Genomic DNA, 23,652 nt, shown 5'->3' with positions numbered 1-23,652 from the left:
CAATTTCAAGCTACCAGTGTGATGACCCTAAAGGCTCTCACCAGCGCATGTGAGCTAGTCCAGCTATACTGCTGGGTGAAGCACAGTGCTTAAGAGACGAACCTAGAGAATGTTATGCTCAGTGAAATAAGTCAGACAGAGAAAGACACGTACTGTCTGATATCACTTATATGTGGAATCTAAAATATAATACAAATGATGGATATGCAAAACAGAAACAAACTCACAGATATAGAAAACAAATGTATGGTTCCAAAAGGGGAAAGGGAAGGGGAGAGGGACAAATTAGGCATATGGGATTAACAGATACAAACTACTATACATAAAATAGATAAGCTGTAAGGATTTACTGTATAGCACAGAGAATTATTACCTTGAAATAAGTTTAGTGGAGTATAATCTGCAAAGTACTGAATTATTATGCTGTACACCTGAAACTAACATAATATTGTAAATCAACTATACTTTAAAAAAAAAAAAAAGAGCATGGGCTCTGGAGACAACACCAGGGGTTCAAACCCCAGCTCCACCACTTACGAGCTCTGAGACCTCAAGTTGAGTTCTTGATTGTCTCTGGGCTTCAGATTCCTATCTGAAAAATAGGCCTATCAGAGGATTATTGTGAAGCATAAATGAGATGATTCATATAAAGTATGTAAAAACAGCACGTGCTAGATGATTGGTAACAATTAGCTATTTAGAGTGCTGCTTTATTATTGTTGTTGTTATTTCTGTAACCTAAAGTCTAACTATGACTTCTCTTATACACAAGAAAGGGAAAAATTTGTTATTGCAAGAGCAATTACTTTTCGCAGCAATGGAAATAGCATTGAACTCATACCTAAGTCATGCATCCCTCAGTAGTGCATCTTGTTCTCTATAATTAATATTTAACACTCACCTAGAAAGAGCTGTAGTTCTACTGACAATTTTAAGGGACAGGATGTAAGCAGGAATTCTGATTTCTCACTGTCTCTTCCTGGGAAGTAACCTAACTGTGGCCTGTGCATATAGGCACTCATTCACCTGTCATGTGCCAACCCCAGAGCCTGCTCTGGACACTGGGAGGGAGCGACAGTGCCCGTAAGAGAGCACACAGCCTCTCTGAAGTTAACCAAACAGACAGAAGAGCAATGATGCGATTCTTAAGACAGTGTCATGTAAATTCCACCTTCGCTCTTCTACTGGTATCACAATCTCTGCTCATTCGGCCCCTGAAATGACATTGCTCATTCCACTCTGTTCCCTCTTTTCAAGATTTCAGATCTTGTCGAGGTTCCTGAAGAGGCTGACGGGCCAGCAGGCGTGTATGGCCTACGGAAACGTAGCAACAGCGGTAAGTGGGGGGTGTGGGGATCTAGCACCGCCCAGCACAAACGGGAATCACATCCGTCATCCAGGTCAGCAGGCAGGCACACCTGACTTCCAGGCCCCTCTCTCTGCCAGCTCTGGAATTCAGTCCGGGCAAGTGTTTGATATTCTGGAGGGAAACCGGGCATAATCACTGGTGGATTTCAGTGATTTGACTATAACATTCCCTAAGTTCTGTCTTCTGAGTTCTCATGCCGTAAGGACATAGAGGTCCTTCCAGGCCTTTCTGTTAACACGTCACTTCCCCCACTGACCTACACTGGATAACAAAGCATCCCAGAGAGAACCACTCCATGCTACACCGGAAGTACTCCAGGTGAGGGGTGGTGCTGGGGAGTGTGGGCCTCACCTGGGCTCCTTCCCAGCAGAGATAACTAAGACTCAAAGACTGATCTGCACAGTCTGGCCAGACATTCTTTATTAATATCATTTAGTTTGCTAATAGCATAAGCCCTTCTTATAATGATTTCTAGAATACTTACTAGATGCTAACTACATGCTATTGCTTGCTAACATTGAGAAAGAACCTCCTCTTAAACCAGAACTTAAAGAAACATAACCAGCACCTTATGCCTGAATCTCGATGAGCCTCTTGATGTCAACAGCTACTTAATTTCCACTCATTTATCCAAAAACTATTTATGAAGTATTTACTACCAGCAGCAAAACTACATAGGTCACAAAGCTGTCCTCGGGTCACTCATAACCCAGTACGGTTGCAGGTCCTGACCTGCGTTGTTACCTTGGGCTGAATGCATTCTCCTGGCAGAAGTTATCCCTTGAAGCTCTAATACCCGCAGGTGAAGCACCGCCTTGGACAGATTTTCCACTTGACTAAATGTCCCTGCCATTTCCAGGCTGGAAGCAGGACTTCTACATCAAATACCCCATAGCTGCTTTGTCAGCTGCTGTCTTACAAGGTGTCACTTCACTTCCTTAGCTCTAGGAATCCATTCATTCTCTTCTCTAGTTAGGATGGGGCCTCTGTGATTCCCTCAGGCAGCACCCCATGACGCTCCTTTCTAAATAAGCATCAGCGTCCATTAGGACCCCCTTTGCCAAGCCCACCCCCAGCTAAAGCACACTGCTAGGGTAAGAAGTCTTTGGCATCAAATGGGGAAAACACTACTTTCAGATCAGTGCAGACGTCCGTCAAGCACTTAGCAGTGCCATTAGAAAGACAAATCAGAGAGTGCCAGCTGCCAGAGGACCTCGTGGCAGAGCAGTAACCCTGCAGGACCTCCCAGCCCACTTCTGTCCAGCATTGCAGATCCAGCAACTGAATTTGGTGAGCAGCCCTGGAGTTTGTCAGTATCTTAGGACCAAACTCACCAGAGGCTGGAATGTAAGCCAGAGCTGCATTTCAGTGCTGCAAGTCTATCAGCTGTTCTGTCCCCTGAGTCTGAGTTCTGCCTGCCTTCTTCCCCTGACGCTTCTCACCAAATCGCAGGGGGCATCCTCGTCATTAATCGCACTGGATGTGTTTGGTCCTTGGCCCCTCCTTGCTGTGGAGGTAGATGCTGGACTTCACTTAGTGATCATGTGGTCTGCAAGAGACCTAGCCTCTCTCTGCTTCAGTCACCTCACCTCTAAAATGAGGATACTAATAACACAAATCCATAGGGTGTTGTGATCTTTAAATGAGATAACAAAGGTAAATACTATCTGTACACTGATGACTCTAAAACTTCATTCCTAGCATTAGGCCTCTTTGCTGCCTCTGGATGCCTGTAGCCTACTGGAAACGGCCATCTGAATGGAGAACAGGCATCTTCAAGTTAACACACCCAAATGGACCCTTGATTCCCTCACTCACCCCCCACCCCTGCCTACCGAAACCAGCTCTTCCTCAGTTGCTCCTGCTCTGTTGTAGGAACGCCATTTTACTAGATGATCAGGCCAAGGCTTTTGGCATCAGCCTTGACGCCCTTCATCTCACGCCTCTTATCCAATCTGTTCGCAGATCTTATCTGCTGCTCTTCAACATCACACCCAGCATGGGCCCACATCTTCCCTCTCTGCCTCCACCACCCTGGTCCAGATTTACGGATGTTGTCGCCCATTCCTCTGTAGCTGAGGTCTCTTTTTGCCCTGGGGATTTCTTCACTCAAAAATGGTCTTCTGGGCTTCCCTGGTGGCGCAGTGGTTGAGAGTCCGCCTGCCGATGCAGGGGACACGGGTTCGTGCCCCGGTCCGGGAAGATCCCACATGCCGTGGAGCGGCTGGGCCCGTGAGCCATGGCCGCTGAGCCTGCACGTCCGGAACCTGTGCTCTGCAACGGGAGAGGCCACAGCAGTGAAAGGCCCGCGTACCGCAAAAAAAAAAAAAAAAAAAAAAGGTCTTCTTAGGGTTTTATTATGTGAACAGCTGTATTTAGGGATCATCAATATGAAGCACCATTGCTATTAATGAAGTCATTGTCAGGTCACGAAGTGTCAGAGATGCAGCCTAGAGCCTCACTAATCCACATGTGGCCCGTGGACCAGCGGTCTGGGCAGAACTTGAGAGCCCGTTAGAAATGCAGAATCTCAGGCTGCCCCAGACCTGAAAAATCAGAATTTCCATATGGACCTGTGATTCATATTCTTGTTAACGTTTGAGAAGCCGGATTAGAGGCCATTTAGTCTAACCCCTCTCCTCCAATATACACACACAAACAGGGACACACAGACATATACACGCAACAAATACTGGATAGATAAGGAAATTGAGACGTGGAGTAATACACTCAAGGACACAAAGTTGATGATTTGCTGTCTCTTTCATGTTAAGGGGCATTTTCACAGTCTTATTCAAAGCAATCTGTTGAAAGAACTTAGTAAGTGATAAACCTCTAAAAAGCTTTGGAGATCTATTAACTATTCCTTTGATCAGCAGTAGCTTTCTTCATGTGCACTCTTAGAAGCAAGAGGGATTAATTATGCATCAGTTTGCTTCAAAACGTGTTCCTTTGATTTGGATTTAATGCTCTGTCCATGTAGTTTGAGAAACAACATAGAGAAAACACCCTGCTTATATATAGTCCAAGTTCCCACTCGTCGTCTCACATTCTTGGCAAGGAGAGCCTCCGGTTCTGCTTTACCTGTTTCATGTATGTTCTAAAATGTACATAGGGCACACAGGTATTATTTCCTCCAGCCAGATGTTATGTCAAAGTCCTTGAGAAATATTTCCAAGGCCACCTCAGAAGAAGGTACAATTCATACTCATGTCTTTAGTGCTAAGAGTGCAGTCTCTGCTTTCTCTCTTATGTTATAAAAGCTCTTGGGCAGGTCTGAGTGTTTCTGGTGGTTGTTTTCAACACTGTTCCTGGGTGCATCAGAAATATACATGGGCAAATTTGTTGGTCTTCACCTTTGGCTTAACTGCCAGAAACTCCACTGGAAGCAAGGTCATGAGCAGAGAGAGAATCATCTATCTAATACATAGCCTCAAAATGACAAAAACTCAAGGAGAAATTGACAGAACTATTAGGAAATTGGCATCGCGTTTCATGATGAGAGTTTTTAACACTCCTCTCAGTCACTGGCAAATCAGATAAACAAAAAGATTCAGTACAGACATGGAGGATCTGAGGACGCACTTGACAATCCAAATCTAACTGACTTTAAAAGAATGCTCCAAAAGAATATATAACTGAATCACTTGGCTGTACACCTGAAACTAACACAATATTGTAAACCAACTATACTTCAATTAAAAAATAAGATAATATAAAATTAAAAGGACACTCCATCTAACAAATGGGAAATTCACATTCTTCTTAAGAATGTATGGAACTATTATAAAAATTGCTGACACTTCCCTGACAGTCCAGTGGTTAAGACTCCGCACTTCCACTGCAGGGGGCATGGGTTCAATCCCTGGTCAGGGAACTAAGATCCTGTATGCCACACAATGCAACAAAAAAATAAATAAAAATTGTTCACCTACTGGACCATACTGCAAGTTTCACACATTTCACAGAATTAATATGATACAGAACACATCTTTCTGACTACAATGCAAACAAGATAGAAATCAATATTCAAAATATAACTAGGAAAACCCATACTTTAGGAAATTCAAAACATATTTTTAGAAAGCTCATATGTCAAAAAAAGAAGTCATAATGAAAATTGAAATATATTTAAAACTGAATAATAATGAAAACACTACCTATCACAACTTGTGGGATGCAGCAAAAATTGTGCCTAGAGTATTTAGTGCTAAAATTATTCCACTAAAAAATAAAAGCTGAAAAGTAATAATCTAAGCATCATATTCAAGAAGTCAGAAAAAGAAATAGAACAAACCCAAAGAATACAGAAGGCAGGCATTAATAAAGACAAGAGAAGAAATTATTAAATGACACATGTAGGTCAATACATTCTAAGAACAGTTCTTTAAAAAAAATAAAATTTACAATCACTAATAATTTTTTAAGAATAAGAGAGAGAGAGAGATGAAACAAAAAGTAATTAAAAAGGAGGAATATAACAGAGGTTGACAAGAAAGAATCTTATGACCAACTTCATACCAATACATTTAAAATTTTTTAAATGGACAGATGCCAAGAAACTTGTCAATGACCGAAGTCTGACTCAAGAGGAAACAGAAATACGTAGAGAACTTGACTTTGCTTCCAGTTATGGTGGAAACACTCAATATTTTAAGATTTTGCACAACAAAAATACCAGGCCCGGACAACTTTATAAATAAACTCTACCAAACATTTTTTTTAATAAATTTATTTATTTATTTATATTTGGCTGCTCTGGGTTTACGTTGCCGCGCGCAGGCTTTCTCTAGTTGCAGCGAGCTGGGGCTACGCTTTGTTGCGTTGCACAGGCTTCTCATTGTGGTGGCTTCTCTTGTTGCAGAGCACAGGCTCTAGGCACACGAACGTTAGTAGTTGTGGCACGTGGGCTCAGTACTTGTGGCTCACTGGCTCTAGAGCGCAGGCTCAGTAGTTGTGGTGCACGGGCTTAGCGAGCCACAACTACTGAAGACCGCGCACCTAGAGCCGGTGCTCGGCAACAAAGAGAAGCCACCGCAATGAGAAGCCCGCACACGGTGACGAAGAGTAGCCCCCACTCGCCGCAACTAGAGAAAGCCCACACGCAGCAATGAAGACCCAATGCAGCCAAAAATAAACAAATAAATAAATAAATTTATTTTTAAAAAAACATTTGAGGAAGGTAAAATTTTCAGATTACATAAGCTCTTTCAGGACAACAGGAGGTGCACAGGAGGACGGGCAGCAGCATTCTCTAACTTAATTTATGGGACTGGTATAATACTGACCTCAAAATCAAAGGAAGACAGCATGAGACAAAATCGCTGGCTAGTCCCCCTCGTGAATATGGATGCAGAAATCTGAAATAAAATCATCTTAGTGCACTGAATCCAATAATGCCTTTTAGAAAAGCAGTGCATAATTACCAAGTTGAACTTATTCTGGGGATGCAAATGTGAGTCAATGTCAAATAAGCTGATAATGTAACTTGTACATGACCAGGTTAAAGAAGAAAAACCAAATCATCATCTTGAGGCAGACATGGGCCTCCCAGGACTGCAAAGTAAAAAATAAAGACAGAATATAGAAAAGGAAAAGAGGAAAGCTCTTTGGGGACTAGCAAAAACTAAAGATTCATTTTGCATCTGTAACATTAGAAAATATGCCTGTGTAATGGACATAGATTTTGAGTGTGTCCATGGGTGAAATCAACGGCCAAATTATTTTTAATGAAATGAATTAAAAGTACCAAACATAAAAGGTGTCTGATACATTTTTTTTGTAAAATAGTTACCTTTCTTTATGCCTTTCCCCTCAAATCAAAGTCTTAGAAATAGCCAGAAGGAATGAGCTTTTTAAAAAAAAAAAATCATTCTTTTTTGGCAGTGTTCCAGTTCTGTTTGCAACCATATAGCTGAAAACACATTGGGAGTCACTTCAAATAATTTTCAGCATAGTTCACAAAATGATACACATTTTTGTGATGGCTAATGGATAGTCAATGAAAAGCTAAAATAATGTGAAATTACAAAATTATAAAATCAGTCAAACTGAATATTGCATATGTACCTTATGTCGTCCCCCTTTTAGATCAATCAAGAATTTTCTAAGATGCTCTTCCCATGTTTCCATTCAAATATTCAGTATTCTTTAAATGTATCCAGTTTTATACTTATGGAATCAAATTATGCCAAGATTTCAGGTAATCACTTAAAACCAGAGAAGAGTGTTGCTCGTCTCTACTCTTGAAACCGAGAAGTTGCGTAGCCAAATATTGAGGCAGACAAGGCCCTTCATTTTCCATTTTTCTACAAAGCCGAGCTCCTCCAGTGACTGCATATTGGCTTCCTAGGGATAATGGAATTGCACCCACAGGCTCTGGAACTATAAACCATGGGCAACAGATGTTTGCTAAGCATCAGTACATTTACAGGGGCTCTTGTTCTGAAGTGTGTTTTCTACATCACAGTTATCGAGTCCATTTTAAGGACAGTGGAGATTGTCGATGCACTAAATGAAAGAGGATACAGAGCTTTCCGTGGTGTGTTTCTCTTCCTCTGCTGGTATCCTTGATCCTCTGAAGGAGGACCAAAGGGAAGACTAATGTGCTTTTTTGTTGTTTTTTGGGGGTTTTTTTGCGGTACACGGGCCTCTCATTGTTGTGGCCTCTCCCGTTGCGGGGCACAGGCTCTGGACGCGCAGGCTCAGCGGCCATGGCTCACTGGCCCAGCCGCTTCGCAGCATGTGGGATCTTCCCGGACCGGGGCATGAACCCATGTCCCCTGCATCGTCAGGCGGACTCTCAACCACTGCGCCACCAGGGAAGCCCTAATGTGTTATTATTGAATGTCAAGTCATCTAAAAGGTAGATTAATTTCAACACTACAACCCTATTGTATAGATTTGGAAACACTTGCTACCTTTTATTTTTGTTTAAGGAAGATACATGATGTTGGTCTCTGAGATAATTGTGACTGATTGAACTAGCTAAGACAGAGCCCCCCATACCCATCAGGGACCTCCCACAGCTGTGTGTGTGGACAGTGAAAACTCCTGCCCGTTGTAAGAAGCCTTTTTCTTCAGCGAAGGCCACAGAGTGGCTGCTTATATGCAAAAGGCAGAGAATTATGTATTCTAAGAACAAACTAAATGAGAAACCACTATTCAATTTTCTTTCTCAACAGCGGCCCCAATGCATTGACAATAAGAGATTGAAAAAGTATTTTGAAGTTTAAAACTAAAGCTTTACTCTGCAAATAGAATGTAGAAATCATTAAGAAACTAGAGTCAAGATATTGAATAGAGATCAAAGAATCTGATATTTGAAAAAGTGAATTCAAATGCAATTAATTTGGGCCATACCTCACCTACCATCCCCTTAACAAATGATTTGATACATTTAACAAAGATTAATAACATGGTTTCTGCTCCTGAGAAGAGCTCTGCCAAATGAGACCAAGCAATGCAGGAGGATGCGTGCTGGCCTGGAGGCCTGTATGAAGGTGTGGGCGTGCAGAGAGGGTGGTGCAGGATGCTCAAGGGAGACAGGGGGAGCATCACGTGGAAGATGACACGAGAGATGGGTCACTGAGGATGAGGAAAAGGTGGGGAGAGGTCAAGTCGAAGGTATGGTGCTGGGAATAAATAAATAAAGCTGCATCTTTCAAGCATGTTTCCAAAACATGGTGACTGGATTAATAAAGCCCCTGCTTTTTCTTGTCTCCTTCAGTGTTCACGTATCCAGAAAATGGCACTGACGATTTCAGAGACCAAGCAAAGAACATAAACCACCAGGTATTCATGGATGTCTTGGAAAACAGACCAGACAGGGTCCTTAGATCATTCTGTAGGTCACCACCCAAGTGGGTCATGAAATGGATTTAGGGGGGCCCAGACCAGCATTTTTAGAGAATAATGTAGCATAAGGTACATAGCGTAGACAGTATTGAGCAAAACAAATACTACAGTGCATCCAGGGTACAAAGGATAAGCATTATACTGTATGCTTTTGTTTCTGTTATGTATGTCACATACAAGTTGATATATGCTCTACAGTGTGTTAATTATATAATTATGTAATATATTATGACTATTTTAAAGTACATAAGTATATATTTATTATATTTTATGGTAATTTACATATGCAATTAGAACAGAATAATATTTCATAAAGTACTTGAGCTTTGGATAGCAGAGTGAATCACAAACAAAAAGAATGTAGTTGTGTACAACTTGTGTTTATGTTTTCTATATATATGGCATATATTTATTATATTATGCATTTAAATATATTATGCAATTATGTATTACATATATAGTGTATACATATACAACATATAATATCTGTTACATATTATATAATTTTAAATTATGTATGTTATAAAGCATAAACATTTATATAGGATTAACATTTATGTAGTTAATAATAATAGCTAATGTTTACACAATACCTGTAAGACTCTTGTATAGTGTACAAATCGGGAACACAATGGAATCGACCTCACAGGGCTGTTGTGAGGTTTGAGTATGCTAATCCATGTACCATAATACCTGGCACACAGTAAGCCATCAAAAATGGTAGCTTTTATCATCATTACTGCAAAGTTTCATAGCCAGTAGATGGTGATACCATAACATAAATTAAATCAGTCTAATGCCCAAACCTGTAATTTTTCCACAACATGAATGAACGAATTTCTGGATGAATATACCCAGATCCCTTTGATATGCTAGATACAGAATTGTAGGCTAACTGAAAAAAAGTCCATTTTAGGAAAGGGAAGTTGTTTACTACTATTCACATGTCTCCTGTCTATAGAGAGAATATTCTCTTGCCTGGGCCCACCTTTCATGAACAACTATATCAAAGAAAAAAATTGATTTGAAGAAAATTGCAGTATTTCTGACAAAGAGTTCTATATAAATGTTTTCAAATAGTTTGTGGTGAAATCAACTCAGCCGGGAAATTAAAAATAAATCTATGTTTGGAACAAAGTATTTAATAACATTTAGGTATTTTAACACTTAAGATCCATACACTGGAATTACATTTAACTTCTCCATTTCCTATTTTCTTTCTTCTCTCTATTTCTTCCTCCTTCCTTCTCTCACTTCTCTTTTATTTTCTCTTTCAGGGACCTCTTTCCAAAGACCAATTACAGATGAACACCTATGTTGCCTTGTACAAATTTATACCACAAGAGAATGAAGATCTGGAAATGAGGTAAAAATATTTTAAAAGGAAAAAAAGAATGAAAGAAAAATTTTAAGTCAGTATCATTCCATGTGAAAAAATATAATTCAATCTGCGCTCCCTCCAAGTGTCTTAGAGCAATGATTGTCAAATGTTAGTGTGCAGGGCTGGTTAACACAGATTGCTGGACCTTATCCTGGGAGTTTGTGACTCAGCACGTCTGGGGTGGGGCTTGAGAATCTGTATTTCTAGCTGGTCTGCAGGTGGTGCTAATGCTGCTGGGCCAGGGACCACACTTTAAGAAGTGCGGTTAGGGCTTCCCTGGTGGCGCAGTGGTTAAGAATCCGCCTGCCAATGCAGGGCACACGGGTTCGAGCCCTGGTCCAGGAAGATCCCACATGCCGCGGAGCAACTAAGCCCGTGCGCCACAACTACCGAGCCTGCGCTCTAGAGCCCACGAGCCACAGATACTGAAGCCCCTGTGCCTATAGCCGTGCTCGGCAACAAGAGAAGCCACTGCAATGAGAAGCCCGTGCACTACAACAGAGAGTAGCCCCCGCTTGCTGCAACTAGAGAAAGCCCGCGCGCAGCAAAAAAGACCCAACGCAGCCAAAAATAAATAAATAAATATAATTAATTAATTAATTTTAAAAGCGGTTAGCACATCGTCACCAGAGCTGCTGCTGGGAGTTTTCATGAAGGTTGAGCAACAGATGCACTTGGCATCCTGTGGGGTCCAACAGGGAACCAAAAATGTACTTACTGCCCAAATTAACACTGATCAACCAATCAAATTAAAACTCTTTGTTCACCCTGCTGGAGACTGGCAGCTCCTCCTGGCTCCTACCCGGAGCTACTTCTGTTTCAGGAACCATTGCACTTCATGGTAACTGAAACGGGAGGGCAGGTGAGCCTCGGGGCCCTCATGAGGTCCTTCTCTGGACCACAGTCTCTTCACGTTTCAGGGGTAGTGTGACTGCAGTCAGTCCTGTGTTCACACCCTACTTGCTGTGTGACCTTAAGCAGTGTCTGAACATCTCATTACTCTGGTTTCCTTACTTATAAAAGAATAATAATGACCTTTTCCCCTTAAGGCACTTGTGAGGGTGAAATGAATAAGGTTCCTAAAACATACAGCACCATCATGGTAAACACTCAGGAACTGGTAGTCAGTGAGGTGTTTGCAATGTCGCGTGCACTGGCTTATCTCAAAGAAAAGAATTCACTCCTTCCCTCCATTTATGACCCAAAACACAAGTAATCTCAGGAGAAGTCTTTGGTGTTTTCCAGTCCTAGAGCAGGATACAAGGGGCTGCTTTTGTAGCCAAATGGGCCCTTAGAGATGGGTTCTTTCCTCTTCTGAAGAGCATGGAGAGAGAAATCAGCACAGAAGACCACTTAAATGTCAGAGTATTAGGGAAGTAGCCTCCATTTTTATGGCGGACTCCACTTGTCCGAATGCCGTGTAGGTCAAGTTATCAGTCACCGATCATCCCTGAAGATGACTCTGGAACGCCTTGTCTCCACCCTGGAGCTCTTTGAACGTTTCCGCATCTCAGATCTGTGCCATTTCCCCGGCATGGTCCCTCTGGCTTTTGCCTGAATATAGTTCCTCCCCAGTGAAATCAGCCTTCTCTTCCACTTTCCCCAAAACCCCTTAAAAGGAGAGAGCTACCAAAACCCTCCATTTAGACCCTGTTTCCTGGGGCCCATATGCCACCGGGGTCAACGCTGGCAGCTCAGCTGCCCCTCCTGGTGCAACACCCAGTGGGAGTCCGTAGCAGATGTGGGTGTCCTGCAGGAGTCTGGGAACGCCCCGGCTCACACCCAAGGTCAGTTTTCATTATGCGTCTGTGGTCTGCTTCCAGTTGATTCTTGGACCTTTCCAGGGCAGAGTTCAGGCCTGGTTCCTAGCTCCTTAGATTCCTTCAGACAATTAGGTTATTGTACATCTGAATGTTCTCCATCCTTGAGGTAGAATCACCATGCTGGACTCACTGGCTGGAGCTGTAAACATTACCTAAACAGCCTGGCTTAGGTGCAGCAGGATGAGATGGCATTTGTCAGGTGAAGCCCTTTTCCATCAAAGATACAGCAAACTCTGCTAGGTAGAATCTGCCTAGAATTCATCGCTGAGGTGGTGCCTTGCCCTCAACTGACAGTCCACGTTAACTATCTGCTGATGAAGACAAGGGTGACTTATATTTACTTTGCAATAAATAGTATACTGGGTCCTTCTTGAGATTATCAATTGGGTGTCTAGAATTTAAAATTTAACAACTCCCCTTTATGCAGATCCCACAGTTTCGTATTAGAAGATTGTTCTGAAGTTGTCAGATGGAAAAAATAACTCCAGAGAAATCTAGACTATTACTGGGGTACTGAGGAGTAAAGTCCAGCTGCCTGGCGGTGGTCGTAAGTTTTTGTGCTTTGGTTAGTCGGTTACAGGCCTTTAAAAGTCAAGTTGTCTGGTCACGAATCAAACGTTTACAGTCTGCTTCGAGGCAAACCAGGACTGTTCACTCCCAGAAGTGAAATGTCTGCGTTACATAGACTGCAAGATTGGAGTGATAAATCATACTCATTTTTTTTTGTAAAGAGATTGTAGGTTCCCATTTTAAAAGCCAAGCTCTTGATTTAGAACATGTAAGGCGATGCTTCGGGGATTTAGTATCATTCCTTGAATGAACTGGTGCTTTGTGAATTATCTTTTTCTCCTTAAACCATGCGGTAGAAAAAATCCTTTTAACAAAATACCATTCTCATCTCTATTTTCTGACAATAGGGCATCTTACCTAACTTTCTGAACCTCTGTTTTCTCATCTTGAAAATAGTAATAATAAGCCCTGCCCTCATAGGATGGCTGTGATTAAATAAGATAACATGGTAGGAGCTTAATAATATTGCTTCCAATCAGTTCTGTTCATACTCCAGAGGTAGATGCTTCCTTTTCAGACTTAAGAAGTGAGAGAGAAAGAATGACATACGACATGGATTCACCGAATGTTAAGGAATAAAGAGTGTGGGCATCACTTGGCCTGGATTTAAGCCCTAGCCAAGCCACTCACTTAGCTGTGTGACCCCCATGAAGCCTGAGAAAGTTCCACAAGCCTTCTGAGCCTCTGCTTCTACACTTGGGAAAGGAGATAATCATTGTGCCTGCCTTAGATCTGCTCATGACACTCAAATCTTTGTTTAAAACTCTCTAATGTTCTCCCACTTCCTTGGGTCAAGACCAAAATACTTACAGGGACCTCTGGGACCCGTACAGCCTCATCCCTGGTGACTTCTCTGCTTTGTCTTGCACCATTGTTCCCCTCACCTCTCTGCTCCATCTTCTGTTCCCCAAAAGGACCACACTCTCACCTGCCAAGGACTTTTTCTTCCTGCAGTCTACTCCTCCTCTCGCCTCAGCCTCCTAGCCACGCACCACCACCACCATCTCACACACACACACACACACACACACACACCTGCTTCCAGTTGACTGTTATGCACCCGCTAGATCTCAGCTCTGATTTCTCTTCCTTGGTGCAGTCTTTCTTGATAAGCACAACCTGGGTGATGAGATCCTCTGTTACATACTTTCGTGACACCATATTTCTTTTCTTCAAAGTACTTATCTCATCTTGTATCTATTATTTCTTGAGTTACTTGGTTAACTTCTATCTCCCTTGTAAAGCCCGTGAGAATGAGTCTGTATCTGCGAACCGTTCTGACCCTGGAGTGTAGTACAGTTCTTGAGATATAGCAGATGCTTAATAAATATTTCATGAATGAATGAATGAGTATTGTGGAGATTAAATGAATGAACCAATGTCGTGCCTGGCATATACAATTAGTGGGCAAAGAAAGTCCATGATAACATAATGGAAACTATAAAAGAGGAAGCAAACCCAGCTCAGAGGGTTTAACCAGGACCTGTTTCCTGGAGGAGATGGGCTTTGAGCCCAGGATGAATATGATTTGTCCAGAAGAAACTGTAGAAAAAGAGACCAAAAGTAGCCTATAGGTGTATTCACAAAGAACAGGAGTTTAAGACAATTTGGCAGAAGCCCTGCTAAGCCAAACGCAGTTTGGGCATGGAGGAGTGAGCCTTAGAGAGGAGGAACCCAGAGTGCTACCTCCTTATTCTTAGGGCAGTGGTACTCCTCTTAGAATTTCTGTGGTCCCATCACTGGTCTCCAAACACTGTCTAAAGGCAGAGGCTTCACACAGTCAGCTTCGCTACAGTTTCAGGGCAAACTTCCTTCATAAATTCATCTGCTATTACCTCCCCAAATCTCTGGAGCTTTCAGATCATGATAATCTTCCCACCGTCATGGGCAGAGAGCAGGAGAGAACAAGGGCATAGGGCAGAAAGGAGCAGTGTCTTAAGAGTCACACCCGGGACTGCCTTCCACCTCTGACACATGCTTGCTACATCAGTTTGAGCAAACTGTTTAATCTCTTGCAGCCTCCATTTTCTCCTTCCTAGGGAGACAGAGTATTTAACGAGATAATGTAAAAAAAAAAACAGTGAGATTTCATGCCCAGGACAGAGTGAGGTGCACAATATTTTTTTTTTTTTTTTCTGGCTGCGTTGGGTCTTCCTTGCTGCACACGGGCTTTCTCTAGTTGCAGCGAGCAGGGGCTACTCTTCATTGCGGTGCACGGGCTTTTCCTTGCGGTGGCTTCTCTTGTTGCAGAGCACAGGCTCTAGGCACGCGGGCTTCAGTAGTTGTGGCATGCGGGCTTTCAGTAGTTATGACTCACAGGCTTTAGAGCACAGGCTCAGTAGTTGGGGTGCACGGGCTTAGTTGCTCTGTGGCATGGGGGATCCTCCCGGACCAGGGCTCGAACCTGTGTCCCCTGCACTGGCAGGCGGCTTCTTAACCACTGCATCACCAGGGAAGCCCACCCAATATATTTTAGATTCCTTCTCTTCATAATTTGCATCATTTCACAATATGTTTTATTTCCTGGTCTTCTGATCAATTACCCTAAAGATATATAGTAGAAAAAACACAGTTTAAGTTTCTGTCTCGCCTTTGAGCACATCCAAGGAGACTTTATCTAATTGGTCTGGTGATAAGGATGCTGTGACACCCTGTCCCTCATCTTCTGAGTAGGTTTTGTGGTTGCTGACATGACATGCTCTAGGTATGGAATTTCACCACTGATACACAAGTTGTGATGCCATCATGCAGGGCTCTCCAGACCGTTGCTGATGATTTGAGGTCTCATAACGTTAAAGAGGCACCCGGGTTCCTCTGTCTAAGTGTAATGAGCGTGTATAGTAGATAACTTTCTGTCATTAAGGGTCTTAGACAATTTCCTCCAAAAACCCTTACTCTCAGGTTTTTGAGGAGTCCTGAAAATTACACTTTATGGAATGCCAGCTTAATTCATGAGCAAAGCTTTTTAAAATGCTAGTTGAAATACAAACTGGAGAACCCCATTATAATCAGGACTGACTTCATTATCATGCTACACTGCCTTGTGAATTCACAAAGGTCATGTGTCAATCATTCTGGCCAAGTGTGTATGTGTGTGACACATCACATATGTACATACACTCCCACACACTCACAGTCAGATACACACAAACACACACAGTCACACACTCACACACATACATGCGCACACTCAGATACACCTGCATTTTTACACTTTTACACACACATAGTAGCAAAAGCTTGATAACCCATGCTTAGCCTTTTGATGAAGGTAAATCCTGCCCTCCACATTTACACTGTAACCAGCCTCATTACCCTCACTGCTTCTGGGTTCAGAAGTCTGCAAAACATTCATGGAGATATCAGTTATTATTCACACCAGTGCATCTTTTTAAAATCAATAAGAATAACTTTAGTGGCTTTGCCAAGTCGACATACCATTTAAATAATCAGCAGATGTAAAAAACTTTGAGTAAGCACAAACCCCTAAAACACGGTAGCGACTCTGAAATAAAAGATCTAGAATAAATAAAAGACTCTAAGGTTCAAATACATATTTTAGTGACCATACCTATTCCAAAGAGTCCCTTTTGGTTTTCCACATCTAAATCATTTTCATTTTTATTATTTGTCCCCAGACAGATTTATATGATAATGGCTGTGTTTCATAAGGGGGAAAAAAAGAGAGGAAAATAATTCTTATGGGCCAAGAGGGGGACTGGGGAAACTGCTGTTCGAATATTATTAAATATTAAGGGAGGTACAAATTAATTGCCACTCCATGTGTGTGTGTCAGAACACCTAAATTTGGGGGCCTTAAAAGAAAAACATATCTTCTTTTGTAACTCCAAGTTAGATTCCTGATTTAGAGTCTTGAGTTGCCAGATTCTTTCTTGGAAGCAGTGAGTCCTGGATTTTTCCATGGGTAAGTCTGAACAAAGCCAAGCAACCGGTTGTCTCATTAGCTAATATTCACAAGAACCTCTGGAGATGGGATGGCCTGAATTCACCTCTTCCTGATTTATTGCAAGCACCACTTAAAATCAGGTTAAAAGGGATTTTAACCCTTGTATGGCTGTTTCCAGGATTTGTTTCATCTACCCACCACTCATCACGTGGTGAATGAGCATGTACTCTCTGCAGGGTGAACAGTTCACAGGCCCTGTTCTCAAAGAGTTCCAGTGGCCATAAGGCTGAGAGCCCTAGACAAGAAAGTACCTCCAATGTGAGGTCTTGTGGGCGGGGATATAGTCCAGGATGCTGCTACTGCACCTCAAGAAGGCATTGAAGCATCACCTAGGAAGAATCAGTGCTTCTAACCACATCATCCCACTGCAGAATAGGATTGTGACCCAAAACTTAAAAGGAAGAGAGAAAGAAAACTAATATTTAGGGAGCATCTACTATGTATCAAGTTCTTTACAATACATCATTTCATTTAATCTTAAAAAAAAAAAAAAAAAAAGAAGGCATTGAAGCAGCCTTGGGAAGCCAGGGAAGGCTTTTCAAGGAGGTGGCATCACAGCGTAGCCAAGGCTTCCAGATAGAGGGGACATGGGTGCCTGTGCGGCTTAGATAGTGAGCAGTCATTCTATTCTCTCTTTCCAGGGAGGAAAGGATAACGGAAGAATAAGTTAAACTATAGAACAAGAGAATTATTTTAAGAGGTGCCAAATGCGAGCCAATTGCAAACCCCATTATAAAAGAAGTGGAAATTCATCGCAGAAACATATTTAGATTCTTACCTTCCTCCCAGTCTAGCGAATGGACTAGGTGTCCAAGCATAGCAAATGGACACCTAGCTGTTTAGTTCATATTCCAATGAGACAGTTTATGGTCCTTTACCCTTTTGAGGGGAGGGAGGGAGAACCAAGTCCAAGAACTCACAAGTAGAAAGTGGAGGCTCGGAGCAGTTACACAGGGAGGCTGATTCTCAGTCCACTTGTCTTTCTCCCACCTGAAACTTTCCACCCTACATTGACTGTGGTAGGTTTCCTCTCTGATAAGGTTGACAATTTATATTAATCAACAGATTCAGATAATGCATTAATTTCTCCCATTTTGGCCACTCACATCACTCCTTATAAATCTATTTGGATTATTAAGCCTGGTTCGAAAGAACAGGAAGCTTGTGATCTATAGAGTGGGTTCATGAAAAGTCACTCCCGGTCAAGGATAATTTTTAAAAATTAAGATAAAATCACAGCTGTTATACAATTATAAAATGAGCACATGTCAGAAATTTAATTTGAATCATTAATGAATGAGAGAACCAGTACAAAGGAGAATTCACACAGCACCCATATATAGGCAATTAGGAGTGCTGATGTGAATTTCCAAATAGATGCAAAACTGGTCGATATTCACAGTAGTAATTGACTACATTCTGCCAGACACAATTCACTTGCATTTCTATAGATAAGGATCATTTGCATTATTGCAGAGATGTGCAATAGCTCAAAGACATTGAAAGGGGGAGGTGACCCAGAAGGGCATACCACACAGGACACCAGATCAGTCATCGGTTTTGCCCATTTCAAAGTCTTCCAAATTGTCCCTGACAGCCCCTTGCATTCTTTTAACAAATCTGTGGGGTTATTCAAGCAAGTAGTATCTTACAGAGAAAATTATGGTTAGGATGGTTAAACCACGTGTTCCAATCCTTAAGAATCTCCTGGAGAACGTTATTAAAATAGAGACTCCTGGGCTGCACCCAGGTCTAGAGAGTCAGATCCACTTGGAAATCTGTATGGTTAAGTGTTTCTCTGGATTCTGATTACCTGCTATATTTGAGAGCAACTGTGACCTATCAGACTTCTCCAAAGATGCGTAGTGTGCCCGTGGCCAACCCAAAATGCAGGTTTCCTGACCCTCAGCCAATGCTCAGTACACTGGTCTGCATTGGGGCTTTTTATTTGGTAATATGCTTCACTCTGTAAGGTTTTTATAAACCCTCCATAAGATAAGAAAAGGAGAGCCCTTGAGACAGGGTAAGACAAAATAAGACTCTTGATGTCTCGTTTCCATTCTCTAAGTACATTACTGCTTGGCAAATGCATCAACTTAATTAAAACTAAACGTAATTCTTATGTACCAATTTGATTTAAAAATCATCTTCACAGTCGCCAGGACATCAAAATGCAATTAAGGCTATTTGAGGAAAGTCTCTGGTGCATATTATGCTCTGATGCTGCACTATGTCAAGAAACCCAAATCTTCCTGAATGTCACTAATGTGTTTAGGAGCCTCCCTCTCACTCAAATGCCTTTTTCAATTAGGTTCTGGAGAGCGTGATCCATGACAGTTCAGGAACATTTACCAAATCCCATCCAAATGGCCCTTTAGCTGCATGCTTTTTCTCTGAGCTGGTCTCTGGACTTGAGAAGGTGCAGGCAGTCTTATGGATGCCAGGCTTAAGACAAAATCAAACTACAGAGTTCAGGAGTTCCTTGTTATACCGATCCATGTGCTGAGACTATAAAAGGCTCCGGACCAGGATTATAGAAATTGAGAAATGGGTCTAGTGAAAAATTAAGCAGTAGATCTAAAATTAATGGGGCAGTTTGGCTGGCCCCTTTTTTATTCCCCTTGTCTTGGTTTCTCCAGGAGATCTGTTTGGGCCCAGTGACCATGGTTGATTGTAAGCTTGATTTGGGGGTCCTTTTTGCCTAATGAATGGGAAAGTGTTAAGAAATAAAAAAAAAATCCCCAAATAGTTGCAGAGTAAAATGGGCAATTCCAAGGAGTTTTCACAAAGTTTGGGTGGTACAAGAATCAGCCGGATCTAGTGGAGTTAGTGGTGGAATCAAACCTGCCTATAAGTGGTAGAGTCTCTCTTGACCTTCTTACTTGTGTGAAAATGCTACTGGTGATGCGCACTTCATTCAGTGAACATTGCCGTCCCCTCCAGGCTGTGTGGGAGCCCCTCAACCATTCCATCATCTCCCCTGCAATCAGCCACCTGCGTGGTAGAATCCTCACTCCACCCCGGGCCCTGCCACACCTTTGTGGTCACTACCTGGAGTCAAGGGGCAAAAGAGATGAGGGGTGGGGGCATAAAGAGAGGGAAACACTTTTCCAAAACTCCGAATCACATCAAACTTCAGTGTCGGAAGCCACTTAAGAGGTCAAAGGCTATCACATTAAGGAACTGTCCCTGCCAGAACCTAAGGGGACACTCATTTAAAAGTACTGATTACTAAATCTCATTTCCCAGTGAAAAATTGCATTTTTAGGAGGAAATTAGAATTTTTAAGCCTTTATTGTATATCAGCCACAGCGCTGAAGACTTCCGCATATGCATTCTCATTTAATGCACATAGCAATTTTGCCAAGTAAATATAGTTCACTGTATAGAGGTGGATATACAGATATAGATATAATGCATAGTTTGTAATTATGTAAATATAACTGAGGTAGCTGAGTCTCAAAGAGGCATGTATGTCTGCGATTTTTATTTGGGGTCAATTCCACACGTTTGTGCCCCTCGAGCATATTTCTTCTCAGTTAGCAGTGGCACTATAAGCTACCAGTTTACATGTCTTTCCCCTTTGAGATCACCAACATCTTGATGGCAATAACTATGCCTTAGCAACCATAATAGCCACCATCTCTTGTGGGCTTATCTAAACGTGCTTCACAAGTATTAACTCATTTAATCCTCAAAAAAATTGAGGTGGGTACAATTATTATCTTCACCTGACAGATAAGAAAACTGATGCATAGACTAATCCTTTCATCTTTGTACCCTGAGTGCACACCCAAGACCTAACGTGTCATAAGCATTCAAAAAATACTTGAATGCCATGTCATTTCCTTCAGCTCAATGGACAAAGATGGAGGGATAAAGAAAGACAAATTTCCTTTGTTGTCCCAAATATTCAGTATATCCAAAACATTATGAAAGCAAAGAAGGCCCAGAGCATCCTGCCTTGTCCATGGGCTTCCCATAGGAGGGCCGAGCTGAGGTCTCAGGTTGTCTCAGACGGTGGAGAAGGTATTTCTCGGAAGCAGTGACCATCGGAAGGGTGTCAGTTATCTCCACCCCTAGGAATCTGTGCTCTATGTGGGAGCTGGAGAGAGGCTGGATGGGGGGCCTCAGGACAGCTCACAATCCACCCTCCAGGAGCTCCCACCCATGAAAGACTCAACCATCTTCATAACACCTTGCAGAAGAGTTCCCTGTAGATGGCCAGGCTCGCTTGCATCATTCATACGCTCCATGTACACTGTGCCCTCTGAGTCCCTGAAACCAGTTTACTTGATTGAGGGCGAGACGGGTTCTGTGTCCAAGTGGAAAATCGTGAAATGAGGGAGGCAGAGGACTTCTGGAAGTGACCCCAGATGCAACCATCAGGCTCACATGCACATGCACATAAACACACACAAACACACACACACACACATACACACACCTTCTGTCTTCCTCACCATGAAGCCATGATTCTGTAGTTAGCTTTGTTATTTTATTCCTACTCCTACTGATAGCCCACAGTTCCCTCTTCATTTCAAGATGTTCCATGAATCATGACATAACCAACCTGAAAATTTTCCTCTGGGTTTAAGACCAATTGTACTGAACAAACAAAAAGAAAAGGCCAGCTGCGGTGTTCTGATCTATCTGCTCCAAGTAGGAGGCTCATGCTTGTGTTGTGTCTGAAGAGCATTGTACTTTTTATCAATGTATAAAATTCTGGGTTACAATACAGCAGAATTTTTACCTGAACTTAGGATGCTCTGATTGGTTGAATTAAGCAAAAGTATGCTTTTTTCAGTATTGGGGAGCCTGATGAGTTCATCTCCAAGATTTGGAAATATAGAGTTAAATTATAAAATCGATATATAATGGATCAGGAACATAAAGTCACCTGGAAGAAAGAAAATAGCTGTTAGACCAGAGCAGGACTTTCTTCTAACATGCCTGGAGTGTGATAATGTGAAATAAGAAAGAACTGTTTCATGGAAAGGGGCCTGGTCAGCCACAGAGGCATGAAACAGCTAGAGGCAGAGAGTCATGCGCTGGCAGTGTCCATCCTAGGACCAACCAAGGGAAGGAGAATTTTAAGCATTAGGCCTCCATTCCTCCAGGATCGATGGCGAGGCTCTTCCTATGTACAGCAGGTAGGCAGAGTGTTGACTTAGTTCTTTGATGGCAGGACATGGCACTCTGACACCACAGGTAGGAGAAGAGAACTAAGTTGAGAACAGGTTAGAAGAGAATTCACAGTTGAGAGTAAAGGGCTGCCACACAGGGCCACACTGGCCGACCAGGGAGTCAGGATAACAGCAGCTGGAGCTGTAGGGGCAGCTTATGTATGGTCAGCAGCTGGGATTAGTGAGGTTTCCCAGGCTTCCTGTGGGTTAGCTAATTTGAATAATTTCATAGGCTCCAGGGTGCAGAGGCTGTCCCTAGCTGTCTGGTACCTGGCCCCAGGGCATTTAGGGATGGGGCTGGTACATAGTGCCCCGGAGCATCCCAGCCTCATGAGGGAAGTGGTGTGGGTGTTGATTTAATCAGATGTTTAAGGAGGAACTGACCAGTCTCTTGCCAGAGTTTCAAAACTTGTCAAGTCATATTTTTAAAAATTAATTAAAAACCTTATATTACACAGAGTGATTTTACCTTGCATGCCTACTCAGATCAACTGCCTGGAGCTCAGTGCGGGAAAGGATCTAAAGCAGCCGCAGTGGGGAAGAATGCTGGGAAGAGAAGAGAAAAATGCCAGGCAGAGGCAAGAGGGCAGTAGAAATCCCACAAGCCACATGTGTGCTTGCCCAGATGTTAGAGCGTTGTTGTCTTGGATTCAAGTGCCGCCCTAGAGCAAGATCCTCCCCGAACTGAAAAAGAGACATTAGCTGTCTCTGCCTGATGACTAGAGTATTTAAATAATATCATTAGGGGTCCACTCTTATTCTTTATGACTGCATCCTGTTTATTTCCTTCATATATATTTATTAGTTATATATACACATTCTATATTTATTAAAAGTTTAATTATGCATTTGCTTGTTATCTATCATTCTCACTAGAATATTAGCTCCAGTGAGGACTTTACTAACCAAAGTATACCCAGTGCCTAGTAAAATCACTCTTTCAGAGTCAGTGTTCTGTAATATCTGTTCAATGAGTGGGTAAACAAAACAACAAAGGATAAAGGGATGAATGTAATTCTCCTCACTTACCAAGGAATTTTAGATGCTGGCAGTGCTCTTTTATAGGAAAAGACAGAAACTCCATCACACTGTCAGGATGTCAGGATGTCTAGTCTTTCTCATAAAATTATAGCTTGTATTCCAATCTCTGTCTTATCCTAATGTGTGGTTTAGTTAACATACGTCATGGGCTCAGGGACTGTCCACATCTGGGCACAGTGAAGACTGACTCTCTAGACCATAAAAATAGAAGCTGGATTCAGGCAGCACTGTTTTACACCCTTAGGAAAAGTCGCCTCTTCCAACCTTGATTCCCTACTTAACAATTTCTACCGAACCATCAGCAAAGTCAATGTAGTTTAACACATGGTTTCTTAGGTTACTAGGCTAAATGAAATCTGCTGGAGCTAGAAGGACTTTTCTACATTGACTTTTATCCTTGCTGCTTAATTAAATCCCTCACCTGAGAAAAGAGTGATTTTCAGCCTTCTCACTTTCTG

At 42.2% G+C, this 23,652-nt stretch overlaps 1 protein-coding gene across 3 annotated transcripts in view; it reads left to right on the top strand.

The window, feature by feature from the left end:
- STAC (SH3 and cysteine rich domain) overlaps positions 1–23,652 on the top strand; it is a 102,032-nt gene that overhangs the window by 65,712 nt on the left and 12,668 nt on the right. For all 3 annotated transcript variants that reach the window (XM_030830108.3, XM_030830109.3, XM_030830107.3), the window contains exons 6-8: positions 1,258–1,336; positions 9,099–9,163; positions 10,504–10,592. In XM_030830108.3, coding sequence (XP_030685968.1) covers positions 1,258–1,336; positions 9,099–9,163; positions 10,504–10,592 — 233 coding nt within the window. The remainder of the gene's footprint in view (positions 1–1,257; positions 1,337–9,098; positions 9,164–10,503; positions 10,593–23,652) is intronic.

The sequence above is a fragment of the Globicephala melas genome, chromosome 11, assembly GCF_963455315.2.
Source record: "Globicephala melas chromosome 11, mGloMel1.2, whole genome shotgun sequence".
In the NCBI taxonomy this organism is placed as follows: domain Eukaryota; kingdom Metazoa; phylum Chordata; class Mammalia; order Artiodactyla; family Delphinidae; genus Globicephala; species Globicephala melas.
This window is presented reverse-complemented; position numbering and strand designations above follow the sequence as displayed.